At 26.8% G+C, this 17093-nt stretch overlaps 1 protein-coding gene across 9 annotated transcripts in view; it reads right to left on the reverse strand.

The window, feature by feature from the left end:
* Positions 1–4465: 4465 nt before the first annotated feature.
* The window catches only part of LOC129917145 (uncharacterized), a 131175-nt gene continuing 118547 nt past the window's right edge, over positions 4466–17093 (reverse strand). The window contains exons 7-9 of one of the 9 annotated variants that reach the window (XM_055997514.1): positions 14792–14979; positions 11779–12122; positions 4593–4708 (exon numbers count right to left, since the gene is read on the reverse strand). In XM_055997514.1, coding sequence (XP_055853489.1) covers positions 11824–12122; positions 14792–14979 — 487 coding nt within the window. In that variant the 3' untranslated portion in view covers positions 4593–4708; positions 11779–11823. Of the gene's footprint in view, positions 4712–11778; positions 12172–14551; positions 14605–14782; positions 14980–17093 lie in introns of those variants that run through there. The other 8 variants (XM_055997512.1, XM_055997513.1, XM_055997518.1 and 5 more) reach the window with 8 other exon arrangements.

The raw sequence follows: 17093 nt of genomic DNA on the forward strand, positions 1-17093 counted from the left end.
TTTCTACGGTTAAATTTCACTTAAATTTATTAATATAACGATAATTTATTTTTATTAATTAAAATTAAGAACAAAATATTATTTTTTGTTTATATTTTTGTGTGCTGTGGATTGTGGTTGTAAAGATTTTATTTCTTTTATTTTTGTCTGTAACATTCATGGAATCTTTTTGTGTGTCTGTTTTGTTTGTCATTAATTCTGTTTTTATTTTTTTTTCTTCATTTTTTTTTTTAATTTTCTCACAGTTAAGCTTTATTGATTGAGCACAAAAAGCATTTCAAAACAAAAATTCTATAAGTTTTTAATTTTATTTTGTATGATGAGAGGGATTGTTGAGATTTTTTTTTGTTTTTGATTTTCTATTACGAGTACTTTACGAGGTGGTTATAATATTTATTTTATTGTTTTTTTTTAATGATAAGTGCAATTTGAACATATATTTAATATAATTTTTTTTGGTTCAAGAAATTTAAATATTTTCAAAAAAATCTTCCCCTATTTTTCCGAAAATATTTAAAAGAATTGTTTTTTGTTTGTTTTTTTTTATTTTGTGATTTTTGTAAGTTTGATTATAAATAAATTCTATGTGAAAAATAGATAGATTTTGTGCATCAATATAAAATCAAATATATTTGTATTTATTTATTTTGTATTATAATTATATTTAGCATTTATAGGGACTTAAATAAGGATTGTAGATCGTTTTTTTTTTTTTTTTTCTGGGAAAAAATAATGATTGTTTGTATGATAGTTGCTTGTTAATTGTGAAAATGTCCTCAGTAAGAAAAACAAAAATAAACTAGTTTTCTGTTTCGACGTATAGTATTAATTTTTTTTATTAATTTAATTTTAATGAATTATTTTAAGTTAAATAATCATTTTTGAGCTATTTTTGCTATTTTTATACAAAGGTTGTTTGGAAATATTTGCATTTATTGTTCTGATAATTGATAAATTTAAAGTTCTTTTGTACTATCAGCAAAAACATTTTAACATAATTTTTAATTTTTGTTTCTTTTTTTTTTATGAAAATGATTTATTTTTGAAATTTAACATTTTTAAAGTACAAAATTTTGAATGAGATCGCTGAGTTCAATATTTCTCGTTCATAATTGTAAGCAAATTTAAAAATTTGTTTTAACTTTAATCGTAAATACGAAATTATTTAATTTTCGAAAAAATAAAAATTTATATACTCTTGTCATTATCAAACATTTATGAACTCATTTTAATTTAAGCATGACGACTGCTTTTATGCTGCTGTAATTGTGTTCATAAATGTTTTTTTTTGTTTTGTTTTTTGACAACTTATTTTTTTCGGTATAACATTGGCAACAAAATCTTCATTTATGAACTCAGCCATATTTATAAAATTATTATTTTTTTTTGTATGATTTAACGAAGACATATTTAAGACTGTATAAAATTGTAAACTATATTCGACTTCGGTTCAATGTTGAAAAGCAAGTTTAATTTAAACTATGATGTAATAATGAGTTTTTTTTTGTCAGTTTAAACTTTGCCACTTTGGTTTTCATTTATATTCATGTGAAGTTCACAAGTTCTCATTTCACAGTTACCAAAATTAAATGAATATATTTTAATTTGTTTGAAAATTCTGCCTTTAGTTTAAGTAAAAGTATAAATTAACGATAGTAAAAGTCAACGGTAAATTTTCCAAGTTGCATTCCAGAGCTCGAATCGAAATTCCAAAAAATGAATACATTCAGGCCGTTAATACTCGAATATGGTGCAAGTAAACTAGCTATACGCCATCAAATATTGAAAAATATCAAAGGACTTTTTGTGAGTGATCAAATTTTCGGTTAAGGCCAACCAAAAAAATTGATACTCGAGCAAGCCCGAAAAAAATGAAAAATCAAATTTAGAATGGTAAACGAACCAAAGTTTACTCGCACCATGTTCGAGATTCTCTAAAAATATTGAGTCACAAGAAATGGCACATGTAGATTACCCATCATTACATGACACAGGACATTTCCCCCTGCGTACAATTAAAAAATAAAGTTTCACAGTTCTCTGTTTATTTTGGATATCTCGTTAAAATCTAAATGAAAACCACCTCCACTTGGGGGTTTCAAATTTAAAATAACCAGAAATCTTCTGATTAGTTTGTACAGACCACGTGATTTAATGGCCTTCATCACATTAACCAAATTTTTACCTAAAAACAGCTTTTTTGAGCTAATACTTCAATTATACTGAAATATATGTACACTCGGTTTATAGAATTCTGTTTTTCAAAATGATGTAGATAAAAGCTTTTGCTGTTCAGTGACGTACAATAATTCTGTTCGGAAAGAAATTCTGTAGTCTTTAAATTAAATTCAAATAATCTTCGATAGAACAAATTTTCTCAAACAAAAAAAAAAACCATTATGAAAAAAGACTCTTTGGAATGCAACTCTGAAAATTTCACGCCAACAATTTTCTATTCGGTAGTATTTCACGGTCATTTGAAAAGCTTTTTTTTATCGACTTTTTCATCCATCTTATTTTTTTCTAGTTCTTTCGTCAACTCTTTTGTTTGGATTAAAAAAGGTTGAAATTTACTATTTTTTTTTGTTGGAAAAGCAGCAAATATTTGTTTTATAAATTAGATGGTGTATAGTTTCGTTAATAGTTTTTTTTTTATTTATAATACTTTTTTTTTCATATAAAGGAATTTTAAAATTCAAAGATATAATAAAATGTTGCAAGAGTCGCAAATTAAAAATTTAATTATTTTTCTATTAAAATAAATCTATAATTAATCGCTAGCTATTCATATATTTCGGGGATTATTTCTCGTTTAAAGAATAAAATCGAATTTCTTATACTATTCGAGCCTTATTTATACAATGAAATCGTCTTCGTTCTATTAAATTTCTGTTTTTTTTTTTTGTTTGTTTAGTAAAATTTATTAATTCGTCGATAAAATTTTCCCATTTCATTAGCTGTATTTTTTTGGTCTAATTTTCACGAAGCATTTTTAAATCTTGCTTATTTGTTTTTTGTTTTCGTTTTGTTAAAATGTTATGTTTGATTGGTTTTAAGGGTTTATTTTTTGTTATAAGTTCCAAATAGAACAATGAAACGCATATTTTTTTAGTTCAAAAATATGGTCCCTAAGTTTGAGATGGAAAGTAAAAAAGTTGTGTAAATTAAAATTAATATTTTTTTTTTTTCATTTTTTGTTTTTAAGTGTAAAATTGGTGCATTGTTAAAGTGAAATTTGAAAAAAGAAGAAAAAAATAATTGTAGAAATAATTAGGGGCAATGAAGTTTTATGTATTTTTTTTTTAGTTTTATGAGAAAAAATATAGGTATTAGAAACACTATTTTTCGAACTTCTACTTTTTAATTACAAATTTAAGGTTCTTATCTTAGAAATCTTAATCTTCTTTTTTAAGTTTATGATAATAATTTAATTTAATTATGATGGGTATGTGTAAATTAATAATTCAAACTTAAATTCTAGAATAATGATTTTTTTTTTTTATTTTTACTTAATATTCTTACATTCTTGTTTATTATATTAGATAAATTTGAAACATTTTCAAAAGGTATGAATTAAAAAAAGCTTGGTTTTTTCTTTTGTTTATTAAAGATTCTATAGAATAAATTTCGCTAATTGTATGTATATAATAATATATCACTTAATTTTTTAATAATTTATTTACTTTTTTTTTCGTTTATTTTTGTAAATTGTTTTTTTTTTTTTTTTTTTACAATAGGCATTTTATTTTTATATTATTTATATATAAATATTTTATTTCATATATATTTTCATTTGTTACTATCGCAATGGCATATGAGTACAAATGCGTTCTATTTATTTATTATTTTTTCTACTTAATCTTAATTTTTTGTATGATTTTTTTTTCTTTGTTTATAAATATTTCATTTTTTCACTTTTTTATTATAATTAACGTAAAACATTTCGATTTAAATTTAAATATATAGATAATTATAAGTTAAATTTTTTTTTAATGGAAAATTAAGAACTTGCTAAAAATGTTTTGTTTGTTTGCTTGTTTGTTTTACGAGTATTTAAGAAAAATATTTTGTTAGTGTTTCTCATTGCATGTCGTGTTGCTATCAGAGAGAAAAAAATAAGCTAAGGAAATGAATTTGTTATGCAAGTTTTTTTTTCATTGAATTTTTTTCATTTTTTTGTTTGTTTTTGTTTTAAGTTTTGTGTGATTTTTTTGTTTGTTTAATTAAAGTTATAGCAGTGAGACATTTCAAGGGTGTGTTGTTTTTTTTGTTGCAATTAATTCATTTTTTATTTAACTAATCTAATGAAAAATATAATAATTTTTTTTATGCATTTTTTTTTTCTTTTTTTGAAAATGCTTTCCTTTATGGATTCATTTTTTTTTTTTTTAATTTATTTTTTATTTGCTTGTTGTTGTTCTTTATTTTTTTTTATTTAACATTTTTTTTTTTTAATTTGCGACGATTTATTTTTCTGGTTTAATTATTTCAACAGTAATATTATCAGCAGCTGGATTAGATGTTATATTTGTTATTAAAGGCTGATGATGCGGCTGGTGTTGATGTTGATGATGTTGAGGATGATGATGGGTAGCAGCTGAAGAACTTTTCCTATCATGATTAATTGCACCACCAGGAGCTACAGAGTTGCTGCGAGTTGATCGGATAGATGTTGCCGATGCATTGCTTCCACTTCCAGATCGTGATCCTTCTTAAATACATTTAAATCAAAAAATTAAAGGAAAGTGGTTCGTAATTATAAATATTGGTTTGCTACAATTTTATGATTTGTATATTCTTTTTACACTACATTTAGAGGCAAGGTTGAATAATTTTGATTTTTTAACGTAGAGAGAAAATTGTTATGAAATTGATAACGTTTAATATCTTTATATACAATGCCTCGAAAAATTGTCAAATAAAAAAAATTAGGGTAGGTATCCTGGAGTATAATTGGAGATGTTTTATTGGGTTGGGGATTTGTAAAGTTGAAATGCTTTCATTTTTTTAATTTTAAGTAGAAAAAAAAAATAATTATACAAAAATTATTGTCATTTTAAAAAATCAAATACCAATGAAATTAATATTCTTCAGACAATTTTGAGCATGAAACACTTCTTTGCTTGTGTTTTTGAAATTCTTTTCACTTCAAAACGTTATGGCATCCTAAGGATTTTATGCACTTTGTCTGTTACTGCCCACCAGGCAAAACTGTCATCAAAAAATTCCATTTGGAGAAGCATAGTTTAAAAAATAAGTTCCGAAATAGACTTTTTTTAAGACAATACTCGTTGAAAAATAATTAAAATTGAAAGTCAATTCCCGAGCTGCAAGAACTAAGTAAAGATGAGGTGTACCCAACTTCGAGGAAAAGGTAAAGGATGCTTTGGGGTACCATCTAGCTGGGAGACGTTTTGATTCCTTTGGTTTTTTTTTAAACATCTTCAACTTATGGGCTGGTAATAGCGATGAGGAAAACGGATCAGGAAAATGCACAGATGCCACACTAATCGATGGAAAATCGTTTAAGAATAGGTTTACAAAAAGAAAAAGATTTCAGCAATTGTTTATAAATATGAATTTTTTTTTGTTTTCCTGATAGTTTGCATCAGGAAAATAAAGAAATATATTTTACTTGCTCTATAGGGCAAGTATTGGTTTCGTGTAGAAAAAAATTGAGGTTTTAATCAAAACCAACATTACGATGATGGAGAAGATCAAAAAAGTGGTTTTCGTCATGCCGTCCGTCGGTCTGTGCGTCTGTGCGTCCATCTGTACATCGAGCTAGCGCCTAAACGGATGGATGGATTTGCTTGAAACTTGGTACAGATGCTTTTTACGCTGTTCCCTAGACCGTTTTTTTTTTTTTTTATTTTTTTAATATCGCCTTTTTAACGCATATCTCCCATATAACGTTTTCGAGGTATTCAAACTTTCTCGAAAACGGCTCTAACAATTTTAATCAAATTTAGTATACGTAATAGACTTATTGATTCTAACAAAACTGCGTTTTTAGTTTTACTCAAAAAATGCGGAGAACGGAAATATGGTGTTGCCGTTTTTCAAAAATTGATATATTTTTTAAGTTCATATATTTCATCAAAGCATAAGTCAATTTTATTAAAAATTTACAGATAGCTCAGGGAAATTAGTCAAAATATGGGCATGAAATCGCATTTTTCGCGGGACAAAATTTTTTTCATGGAATGTGTTCGGGTGGTTGTCCATATCATAAAAGTCAATTTGTTGGGATAATTGGAGGTTGGGAACAGCCGCCATCTTGGAAAAGAGATTGGTATCGTTTTTAATGAATAGCTCCATTGTTATTCATTTTAACAAAAACTGACAAAGGTAAGACTTATTAACAATAAAATTATCTAAAAAATCATATACAAAACAATTCCGTGAGTTGATTAAATAAAATTTTATAGTTGGTCAAAGTGCGTGTTTGTATCGCAAGGTTGGGGCAAAATGATATTTGTTCATGTATCTGACGAACTTTTGATTTGTTTGGATAATTCTTCAAAAATGAACTATAGTATTTATAATTATCTATAAAATGAGACCACAATCGTTATTGTGACCATCATATTGTAGAAGTAATCTAACTCCGAAACTCTCCATGTAGGTACTAGTCAAAAGTGAGAAAAAAGCTAGTTTTTTGCTAGTAGGCCGAGCAAATTTTGGGAGTAGAGGTACAACCAAAATATAAGTACGCAGTTTTGCAGCCATACGCGTCTTCATATCGATTTCAAATGTCTGACAACTCTAATTTTGAGCTTTATACGGTTTTCGGTAGGTTAAATAACTTAAGTTTTCCACTTAATGTGAATGGTCTAAATTTATACTTTTTGAAATTATAAATATACAAGCTGGTGCTTTATTATTTTTCCTAAATCTAGACACCCCAATCTTGAGGATGTGACCAATAGAACTCAAAATATAAGCCGTTGATTCGATTATGTTTTAGAGGCTTTTTTGTTTAGATTTTTTTTTTTTATTTGAATTGAAAAGCGTGATATGGTTAGTTAAAAAAGCTTATATCGTGAGTTCTATTAACCCGATCGCAGAGATTGAGATGTCCAGATTTAGGAAAAATAATAAAGCACCAGCTTGTATATTTATAATTTCAAAAAGTATAAATTTAGACCATTCACATTAAGTGGAAAACTTAAGTTATTTAACCTCCCGAAAACCGTATAAAGCTCAAAATTAGAGTTGTCAGACATTTGAAATCGATATTAAGACGCGTATGGCTGCAAAACTGCGTACTTATATTTTGGTTGTACCTCTACTCCCAAAATTTGCTCGGCCTACTAGCAAAAAACTAGCTTTTTTCTCACTTTTGACTAGTACATGGAGAGTTTCGGAGTTAGATTACTTCTACAATATGATGGTCACAATAACGATTGTGGTCTCATTTTATAGATAATTATAAATACTATAGTTCATTTTTGAAGAATTATCCAAACAACTCAAAAGTTCGTCAGATATATGAACAAATATCATTTTGCCCCAACCTTGCGATACAAACACGCACTTTGACCAACTATAAAATTTTATTTAATCAACTCACGGAATTGTTTTGTATATGATTTTTTAGATAATTTTATTGTTAATAAGTCTTACCTTTGTCAGTTTTTGTTAAAATGAATAACAATGGAGCTATTCATTAAAAACGATACCAATCTCTTTTCCAAGATGGCGGCTGTTCCCAACCTCCAATTACCCCAACAAATTGACTTTTATGATAAGGACAACCACCCGAACACATTCCATGAAAAAAATTTTGTCCCGCGAAAAATGCGATTTAATTTACTAATTTCCCTGGGCTAAGACATCATTTTTAAGTATAATATATAAAAAAAAAATATTTTATAAACATTTTTGAAAAAAAAAATTTGAATTTAATTTTTAAACTTTCGATTTTTTTTTTTGGTTTAAAGCGACAATTTTCTGCTCGTTTGCCATTCAAGTTATGTTTTAAATAAAGTTTGTTCTTTTCTTTTGAATAAAATACACAAGTTTACCTCATTAGTAGGTGCATACTATTTTTAAATAATTTTCAAAACTAAAAACCCAAAATTTTACATAGAACAATTCCTGTATAAGTACGTTTTTTCCTTAAATAAAAAGTGGACCTAGAACAATATATGATATGACTTAGAACAATTAAGAATATTCGGGCTCGTTTTCAAAAGGCTACTTCCCTGTTTTTATTGTTCTATGTCCCATTAAATTATATTATCTGCGGAATGAAATTTTTTTTTGACAAAAACGGTTTTCAAATTCAGAAAGAGCACCCTCAAATTAGTAAGGCTAGGCGCACACATGCGATTTTAGTCGCACGATTATTCAGTCGCAAAAATGGATCACACGCATTTCAATGCCGGTAAACACACATGCTTCTAAAAAATAGCCGCGATTAAAAAATTGAAAATTGTCCCATTTTTTTGGCGACGCGATTGTCGAAAATTAAAATGCAACAAATGGACCAGCATAGTTATGCACACACTTGCGACTAAACCGAAAACGACTAAAAAGTAGCGGTCCCAAAGAGGCCAAATCATGCGCACACATGCGATTTTCAACCACTCGATTTTTTAGACGCAAGAAATGAAACACATTATTTTAAATGAGAGTGCACAGACATGCGATTTTAAAATCGCAAAGTTTAAAAAAATGGATCCGGTTCTATTTTTCGCGATTTTTTTTTGCTGCACATAAGGATATATTATACAGAATATAATGCACCTGGCCGCACGTGCGACACTTGGAACAATTGTCTTAAGTACAATAATGGATATTACTAGAAATTCTTGTATAGTGGCTCTTTTTTTATAAACGATAGGAAATTTAAAAGGACAATTCCATAAAATTCATAAAAATTTAAGAGAAGACCCTCAGAAATTTACCCAGTACTATAGAATGAGTATTCAATGCTTTGGTGAAATAATGGTACTCGTGGGGCCTTAAATAAGATACAAACAAACACATTGCAGAGAATCTATTTCTAATCTGGTAAACAAGCTGTCAAACCCTTACAAAATTTTGAGACATTTATCACTTTACCACTTTTACAGTGAGTATCTCTTGGCTCTTTTGATCTTGAGAAAAAACATTGTTTGGTCGAAAAAAGTTGACCGTTTTTCGATAAAAAAAAATGCATCATTTTTTTATCGAAAAACGGTCAACTTTTTTCGACCAAACAATGTTTTTTCTTGCAATAAAAAATAGCCGCGCGATTTTTTAGTCGCAAGTGTGTGCACGGTACTTTTATGTTGCGACTGCGATTTTTTAGTAGCAACGACTGAAAATCGCATGTGTGCGCCTAGCCTAAAAGTGCATCATTAACTCATTTTCGGTAAAAAGTGAATTTATAAAAATTTTGCTTTAGGTACATATGTTCTTTAAATCGCATGAAATACATATTATTATGGATTTAAAACATTTCCTGATTCTTTTTCCTAAACGCTATAACCGGTCCTTTAGAAATTATTTTGCTCCGATCGTTTTCTTAAAACTTTCGTGCATTTCGAAAAAAAAGTGCGTGATAGCTGCGAGACTGATTACAATGACTCAGGTACTAACGAAGCTCAAGTCCAAATGATATTTTTTTTCTCATTTTAGTTACATTAAAAATCTAAACAGAATGATTAAACATCTTTTAAATGAAAAATCACAAGAGTAAGTATAATATCACAAAAGCCGAAAATGTAAAAAAAGGTTTATAAAATGTAAATAATAGAAAAGTTTCAAAATTTTGTAAATGTAATCACGTTGTATTAAAAATAAGTTCGTGCATTCTTTTTAGTGCTTAAGACATCTACAAATTTTGAAAACTTTATATCAACGTTCAGTTATACAGAATTTTTAAGTAAAACACAATTTAATTGGTAACCGATTTCTTTTTTGACCATCTACAGTTTTGGGAAAAATGAGTTTGAAAAATGGGGGTCAAAAGTCTCCATTTATACTTTATTGAATACCCGTTAAGGTGGTCCACGCTTGTATGGGAAAACTAAAATTTTCAAAAAGTTGTCGGGCCACATCCTTTTCTATTGGTATCATACTGTTGAATTTTCAGCCTCCTATATTAAATAAATTTAAATTTATTTTTTTTGGAAAAAAGTAAAAAAAAAAATAAAATGTCTTAAAAAATATCGAAATAATAATCTCTGGCGCATCACTTTCAAGTTAATTTCGTCAACAGGTATTACACTGACATTTTTTTGCTACACTTAAATGTTTTATAAAGATAAGGAAAACTTAAATAAAATATCTACTTTAAAAAAAAAAAACTGAAAAACAAATCAAAATGACATACAAAACCTAAATATGGAACTGTTATCTTGCTCTTAAGAAAGCGACTTAAAAATTCACAACGTTAATGTTATAGAAAAGTGGAACAAATCAAGCGGGTGGCCCGACCCAAAATCGAAAAAAATATTTTTTGGATTTTTTTTCAAAAATAATTTGAATTTTGGTTTTTGAAGAAAATATTAAAAAAAAAAAGATTTTTACAATTTTTAAGGATAACCATTTTGAAGAACACAATAATCAACAATTAAAATTCCTGTAACTTATATTTTTATATTGCATTAAATTAGTATTTAAATATAAATTTATTAATTTTTCGTTATTTATTTACATGTACTCCTTACGTTTAAATCAAAATTATTCTAGAAATATTCACATCAACAGTTATCTAGGGTAATTTAGTTGTTACTATTTTTTATTTTGTGCAGAACATAAAATAATATACACTCAAACTAATATTAAATATTTTTGTTCATAAAAAGCAACTTAGTATCAAGCATAAACATAAAATGATAGAAATAAGCATAAAATTATAATATTAAATGAAAAATAAAATAACGCAAATTATAACTAACATTTTTCTTACTCACACCAGTTAATGAGTTTATAATAAGGCAATTCAATGTTCTAATATGACAGGATTAAAATTAAATTCCGTATGCTACTTTTTTTCTACTCATCTTTTGCTCATTAAATGTTGAAGCCTGAGTAATGCGATGCACTTTAACAATGTGAAACTATCAAAAAAAAAAATTAACCGAAATTTAAAATTTTAGTTTTTTGACATTTCACAATTTAAAAAAAAATGTATTTCAAAATACACTCAGCGCCAAAAGTAAGTATACACTTAGACTTCCTTTTTATTCTTTTCTGACATTGTTACAAAATTTAATGAGAAAAAAATGTGGAAATAATGTAGTGTCATTCGGATTTAAAAGTTATCCCAGAGGTATTTTTTTTTAATTATATTTCTTACATCCATGGTGAAAAAGCCAACGAACTGTGGTGTAGGTGTTAAAGGTAAGTTATAATTTTGGGTGTGTTTGTGGTGTATATATTTTTTGAATAGAAAGATCTGTTTGTTTTGATTATAGATATAATGACATCAATGGTAACTCAACTAAGCTTAGTTTTTGTTTTACTTTTAATACACAAGAAATTATACACAAGAGTTCTATAGAGGTTTCTTTATAAAAATTTAAATATTTCTATCCTAATGATAGATTTTTAACCAAAAATCAAAATCAGACATTAATTGTATTTATATTACGAGTATATAGGTTCATACTATCAAGAAAAAAATTATAAAATAAAATATATAATTTTTTACAAACAAAATTCAAAAGACAGTTAAAAAAAAAAAACAATATATTTTTTTTTTGGAAAACCCAAACTATATAAGAGTTCTGTAGAAGTCTACTTTTAAAATTTTTTTTAGTCCAATTCTAGGAAATATACCTTTAAATCAAATGAAATTTTTCTTTGATTCTTCTTCACCCGATTTCAGAATTTATTTGTTCGAGCTTGATTAAGGCCAATTACAGGTGATGTTGGTAGAGCTGATGCACCACTTATTGCTGGACTTATTGAACCTGGTGAGGTTAGACCGACTCCGGCAGCACCAGCGTTGGTGGTGGTGACGGCGTTGGCAGCACTTGTTGACGGAACGATATGCGTATGCGGATGCGAATGAGAATGCGAATGTGAATGCGAGTGTTCAAGAAGTAATTTTGAACAATTGGATGCATCGCTCGTGCGTGAATCACTTGAACGGGTATTACTTTTCGAACGTGTCATTCGACCTAGAATTTGGTGTTGAATTTTTTTTGTCAAATCTTAAGAGTGGTAGTCCTGTGTGTGTTTTTTTTTTTTATTTTCAAAAATTCATAAAAAAATTATAAAATTAAAAATATATTAAAGAGAATAAAAAAAAGTTAGTTAAATTTGCTCTTTTCTTAGGTAAATCTATTTCTATAAGAAGTCGGGTATAAGTGTTACGAGTTGTGATGTATAGTATGATGTAAAAAAAAAAAAAAAAACCAATTTCGTATCGAATAAGCGAAATAAGCGTAATTTTAGTGTATAGTGTAGTGTATGTTGTAGAAAAAAAATTGTTTCTGTTATGTTATTTTGTATACCTCTTATATGAGTTCCTTAGTTGCGAAAAATATAGCTTAAAGCTTATGGTTACCTAATTAGAAGTGTTTTTTAGAGTAGTTTTTTTGCAATCTTTTTTAAAACCCTATACAATTTTTTTAAGGAACATAAAATTTTAAAATTTGTTTAAAAAAATAGTATTTTTTGTGTACACAAACTTTCAAACATTGTTTTTGTTAAATAATTAAATTATATTATAATATGTTACAATGCTCCCAAAAGAATGTTTTTTTTTCTCTCTATATGTCAATAGAATTCTTTCACTTATCATATTTGAGAAAAATGGGAGAAAAATGGCTCAATAAATAAAATAAAATAGTTTTTATCGATGATACTGATTTAATAACGTTTTTCTCAAAGTTTTTTTTCAAAATCGATCAGGGAAATTTCTCTAAAACGTCTGGACCGATCGGCCGAATATATTTTCAGATAATTTTTTTCAGGTTATGATTAAAGGAACAAGGGTTCTGACAGTAATTTTTCTTAGCCACCATAAAGTGTAAATTTTTTTGAAAAAGTAATTAATATTGAGGTACCTACTTCTTATAAAGCCTGTATCAGTTTTCAAACTGTTCAATTTCGCACTACCTGATTTCTATGCAATTCTGAAAGTGGTTTTTCTTTTTTTAATCACGTACTTAAATAATAATGGATACCTACTATATAGTATTTTCAGGGTATTGCCATTTTTAATAAAAAAAAAGATCAGAATTTACTTTTTGGATAAAATTTAGCTCTTAATGAACAAATTTTTTTCGAGAATGATTTATAAACGGTATATCTCTCATAGGCCTTTTTTATATTTTTACTTTCTCCGAAGGTGTAACTTGATTTTAAACAATTGTTTTTCAAACCAAAGTGTCTATGACTTATTTATAATTAAAAACATGAAAATTCAATTTTTTTAAAATGGTACATTGATTTTTTTCTTGGTCAATTCTGTGCCGGTTTCTTACATCGAGATTTTCACAGGGTTTTTTACATGTAAAAAAAAACTCGAAGAAAAAAACTTCAAAATTACATGTAAAAAACTCACTGATGTAAAAAATAGCAATGGCAAAATGGTTTATTGTTTGTGGAACTGGAAATGAAATGATATAATTTTACAATTTACTTAGGTATGAGATAATTTGCGAAATTTGGGACTTTGGAAATATTTTTTTATTAATTATGATTTATAAACGTTCATTAGAATTCAATGCCGTGAAATGAAATATTCTATACAAAATATTATGTTTTTTAAGTTTTTTACCGTTTTATATATTTTTTTTTGACTTTTATTACATTTTTTGTACACCTTATTTACCATTTCTACGGTTTTTAAGCACGTCTTTTTTCCTAACTATAAATCAGAAACAGCTCGGTAGGTAGTGGGCTGAATTTTCGGTGGATTAAAGGGGGGTTTATTGAAATTTGTTCAACTGAAAATCACTGGTCTGCAAAATTTAACTTTTTTTTTCTCCTTCAAATAATTTTTTGATATTATGAAAGATAAGAATTTCCTGAATCTAAATATCGGAATCAGCATACAAAAATCCTTTAGAAAAGTATAGTTTTATTTAAAGGAGGATTTCCTTGCAGAGCAGTGAAATGAGCCTTATCTGTTAGCTGAGAAATAAAAAAGGTGTGGACCAAAAAAAAATTAATTAAATTGGTTTAGTTAGCCTGAGAAACGTGTTTCTTTTTTAAATAGGGTTTTTATTAAATAAATATGTATATAGACTTAAAAATATCGAATTTTAAGTATTTTAAGAATTCGTGATTTATTTTTGAAAACATTGTGTTCCGTCGTTCTTATGGTATATCTTCTAGAGGGCCTCTACAAAAAAAGTGTCAGTGTATGTTTATTATTTTTCTTATATGTTTGAGCACTGTTTAAATGTAAAAAGCGTCTTAAAATATGTACATGTACAAAGTAAGTGCCTTAAGATGTGTTAGACAAAATTAGGTAAAAACACTAGCGAAGAATATTATAACGACTTTGAATAATTTTAAATTAGTTTAATTTTTAAATTTTTCTCATACTTTTCTGAACAAAAAATTTTACAAAATTGATGAGCTGGTACAAGTACAATTTGTTTTCTTTTTTTTAACAATTCCTATACACGCCATTGCAAAATATAAAACCTGCATCAATTCAAAAATTAAAATACAATATTAAAAAAAATAATTAAAACACATATATTACATAAAATAAACAAGAAAACAAAATTTAAAACAAATTAGAAATTAAAAAAAAAAAAACATATTCAATTAAAATTATAAAATATCGAATTTAAATGTGCAATTGTGGTGGAATACAAACCTGTCTTACCTAACGACGGATTGGGTGAGTGTGGACGCAGCGATGCCATGCTGGGCTGACGTGACGGTGCCCTAACCGACATTCTGGAACCGCGGCGTTCTTGTCCATGCAACAATTTACTGTCACGCAATAGTGACACATTCATTAACCGTGGATTAGGGGTATTAAAGATGGTGCGATTCTCACGCCATCTAGCTCTGCAAAAAACAAAATAATAATAACAAAAAGATTTTTTAGATTAAATTTGCAATATTGCACGCATTAAACAAAAAAAAAAACATACATTACACTCGTATGTTTGTAAATATGCACTAATTCATTTGTAAACGCAAGAGGAGAACTTAATTTCTTGTCAAGCAATACAAAGTATAGGTACATAAAATGAGAGTAACTTTATTGAAAATGTTTTTGATCCTATAATTTTATCGTAGTCCATACAAATATAGTATATCGCGTTAATTGCCAATTGTTTATAACAACAATGCATATATACACTCCGGGTAAATGGATTAGGGGTAAGGATTAATGCAGTATAAAGTATTGTTCCTTTTTTGTTTTTTGGAAAATTTAATACATCCTTATACAAGTTTCTACAGTTTAAGAATACGGTCGAATACAAATTTGTATTAGTAATTTTAAAGTAAGCAATGATCCATTGCTGTTTTGTGTTTATAATTATGAATTATTTTGTTTGCATGCTTTTCACCTTAAAAACATTTTTTCACCACATATTATCATTTAACATATAATTTTATATGCATATGTTCTGTTTATTGGTTGAAGTCATGAAACAAAAATAAAAAAAAAAACAAGAATGTAACTTGCTCAACAAATTAGTGTCAATTAATTGAACAAGAGTGTATGATTGAGGCTATTGTCCATTCTGTAAACTTTGTATTAAAAAAAAAAACAACCCCAATGTCTATATTGTGGCACAAAATAACATGTTTGATTTCACTATAAAATTTAAATTGGTAGTTGTGAATAATGAGTTTAAAATTTGTTTTCATTCGATAAAAATGCAATAAATGTATGTTGTATGTAGGTACATACATTGCAAGTACTGATATTTTTAATATTTATTTTCTTTTTTCATTTCAAGTACTTAATATATTTATGCAAAAAGTTTAATCCATTTAATTTTATTTTTATGAAATTAATTTTGTTTGTTGAACAACGACAACCAATTAAAATGAATTTTAACTGTCTGACAAAAAACATAATAATGAATTCAATTGCTTTGCTGTTCATTTTCAAAAAAAAAGTCTTACGCTTACTATAAGATATTTTTATAGGAACCTTAATTAAAGTAACATATTTTTAAAAATTCGTAAAAAATATTCCATTTAATTATATTTTAGGTTTCGATGCCTTAATTGAATGATAATAATGACTAGTAACTGGTTTCGTACAAAAAGTTTGTCAAATATCAAAATTTTAATAAGGGACTGAAATGCACTTTTTTTATAAGGTCATAATTTAAAAAAAAAACATATATGTACGAGTAGGTATATTAAATAAAATGTACGACTGGGTCGCACGAACTTGCTCTTAGCGTTCAAGTTGCTTAAGTTTTTAAGACTTTTTATATAGAAACTTGGGAATTGTAGGTATATAAAAACAAACAAAAAAAAAAAAAACAAATAAAAAAAAAATAAAATTCATTTTTCAAAAAAATAAAACAATATCTGAAATCAAATCGCCATACAAAACAAGTACGCAGTTTTATTTGATATATTAAGGTGCATTTTTAGAAAAAAAATTTTCAAAATAGTTAGAGCCGTTTTTTAAAAAACTTATTTTTGATAAATAATTTTTTGAAAAAAAAGTTTTAAAATAAAATTGGTATGCCGTTTTGTTGAAATCACTAACCAACATCTTAAAACAAAATTTAAAAAAATTCAATGTCCCGTTTTCGAAAATTTGATTTTTCAAAAAAAAAAATTTCAAAATTTTTTTAAAAATCCAAAAATTATTTTTTTCAAAATTTTATTTTTGGCTTATATTTAAAGTATATAAATGCTTTTGTATAAAAAATGTCGTTGAAATACAATACGCAGTTTTGCAGATTTGAAAAAGCGGTCCTATGGCAGGTACCGTTAATAATGATTTTCAAAAAAAAATTTTTTTTCTTCAAAAGATAGACCTCGTTTAAAAACTAACATTCAAATTTTTTTTTTAACAAAATCGTTGGAGCCGTTTTCGTGAAATTAAACTTTTCCGAAATTTTTGTATGACAGGTACGGTTATTTTTGGACCAAAGGAATTAATTCAACTTTTTTATTTTGTACGAATGCATAACTTGATATAT

Source organism: Episyrphus balteatus, chromosome 3, assembly GCF_945859705.1.
Source record: "Episyrphus balteatus chromosome 3, idEpiBalt1.1, whole genome shotgun sequence".
Taxonomy (NCBI): Eukaryota; Metazoa; Arthropoda; class Insecta; order Diptera; family Syrphidae; genus Episyrphus; species Episyrphus balteatus.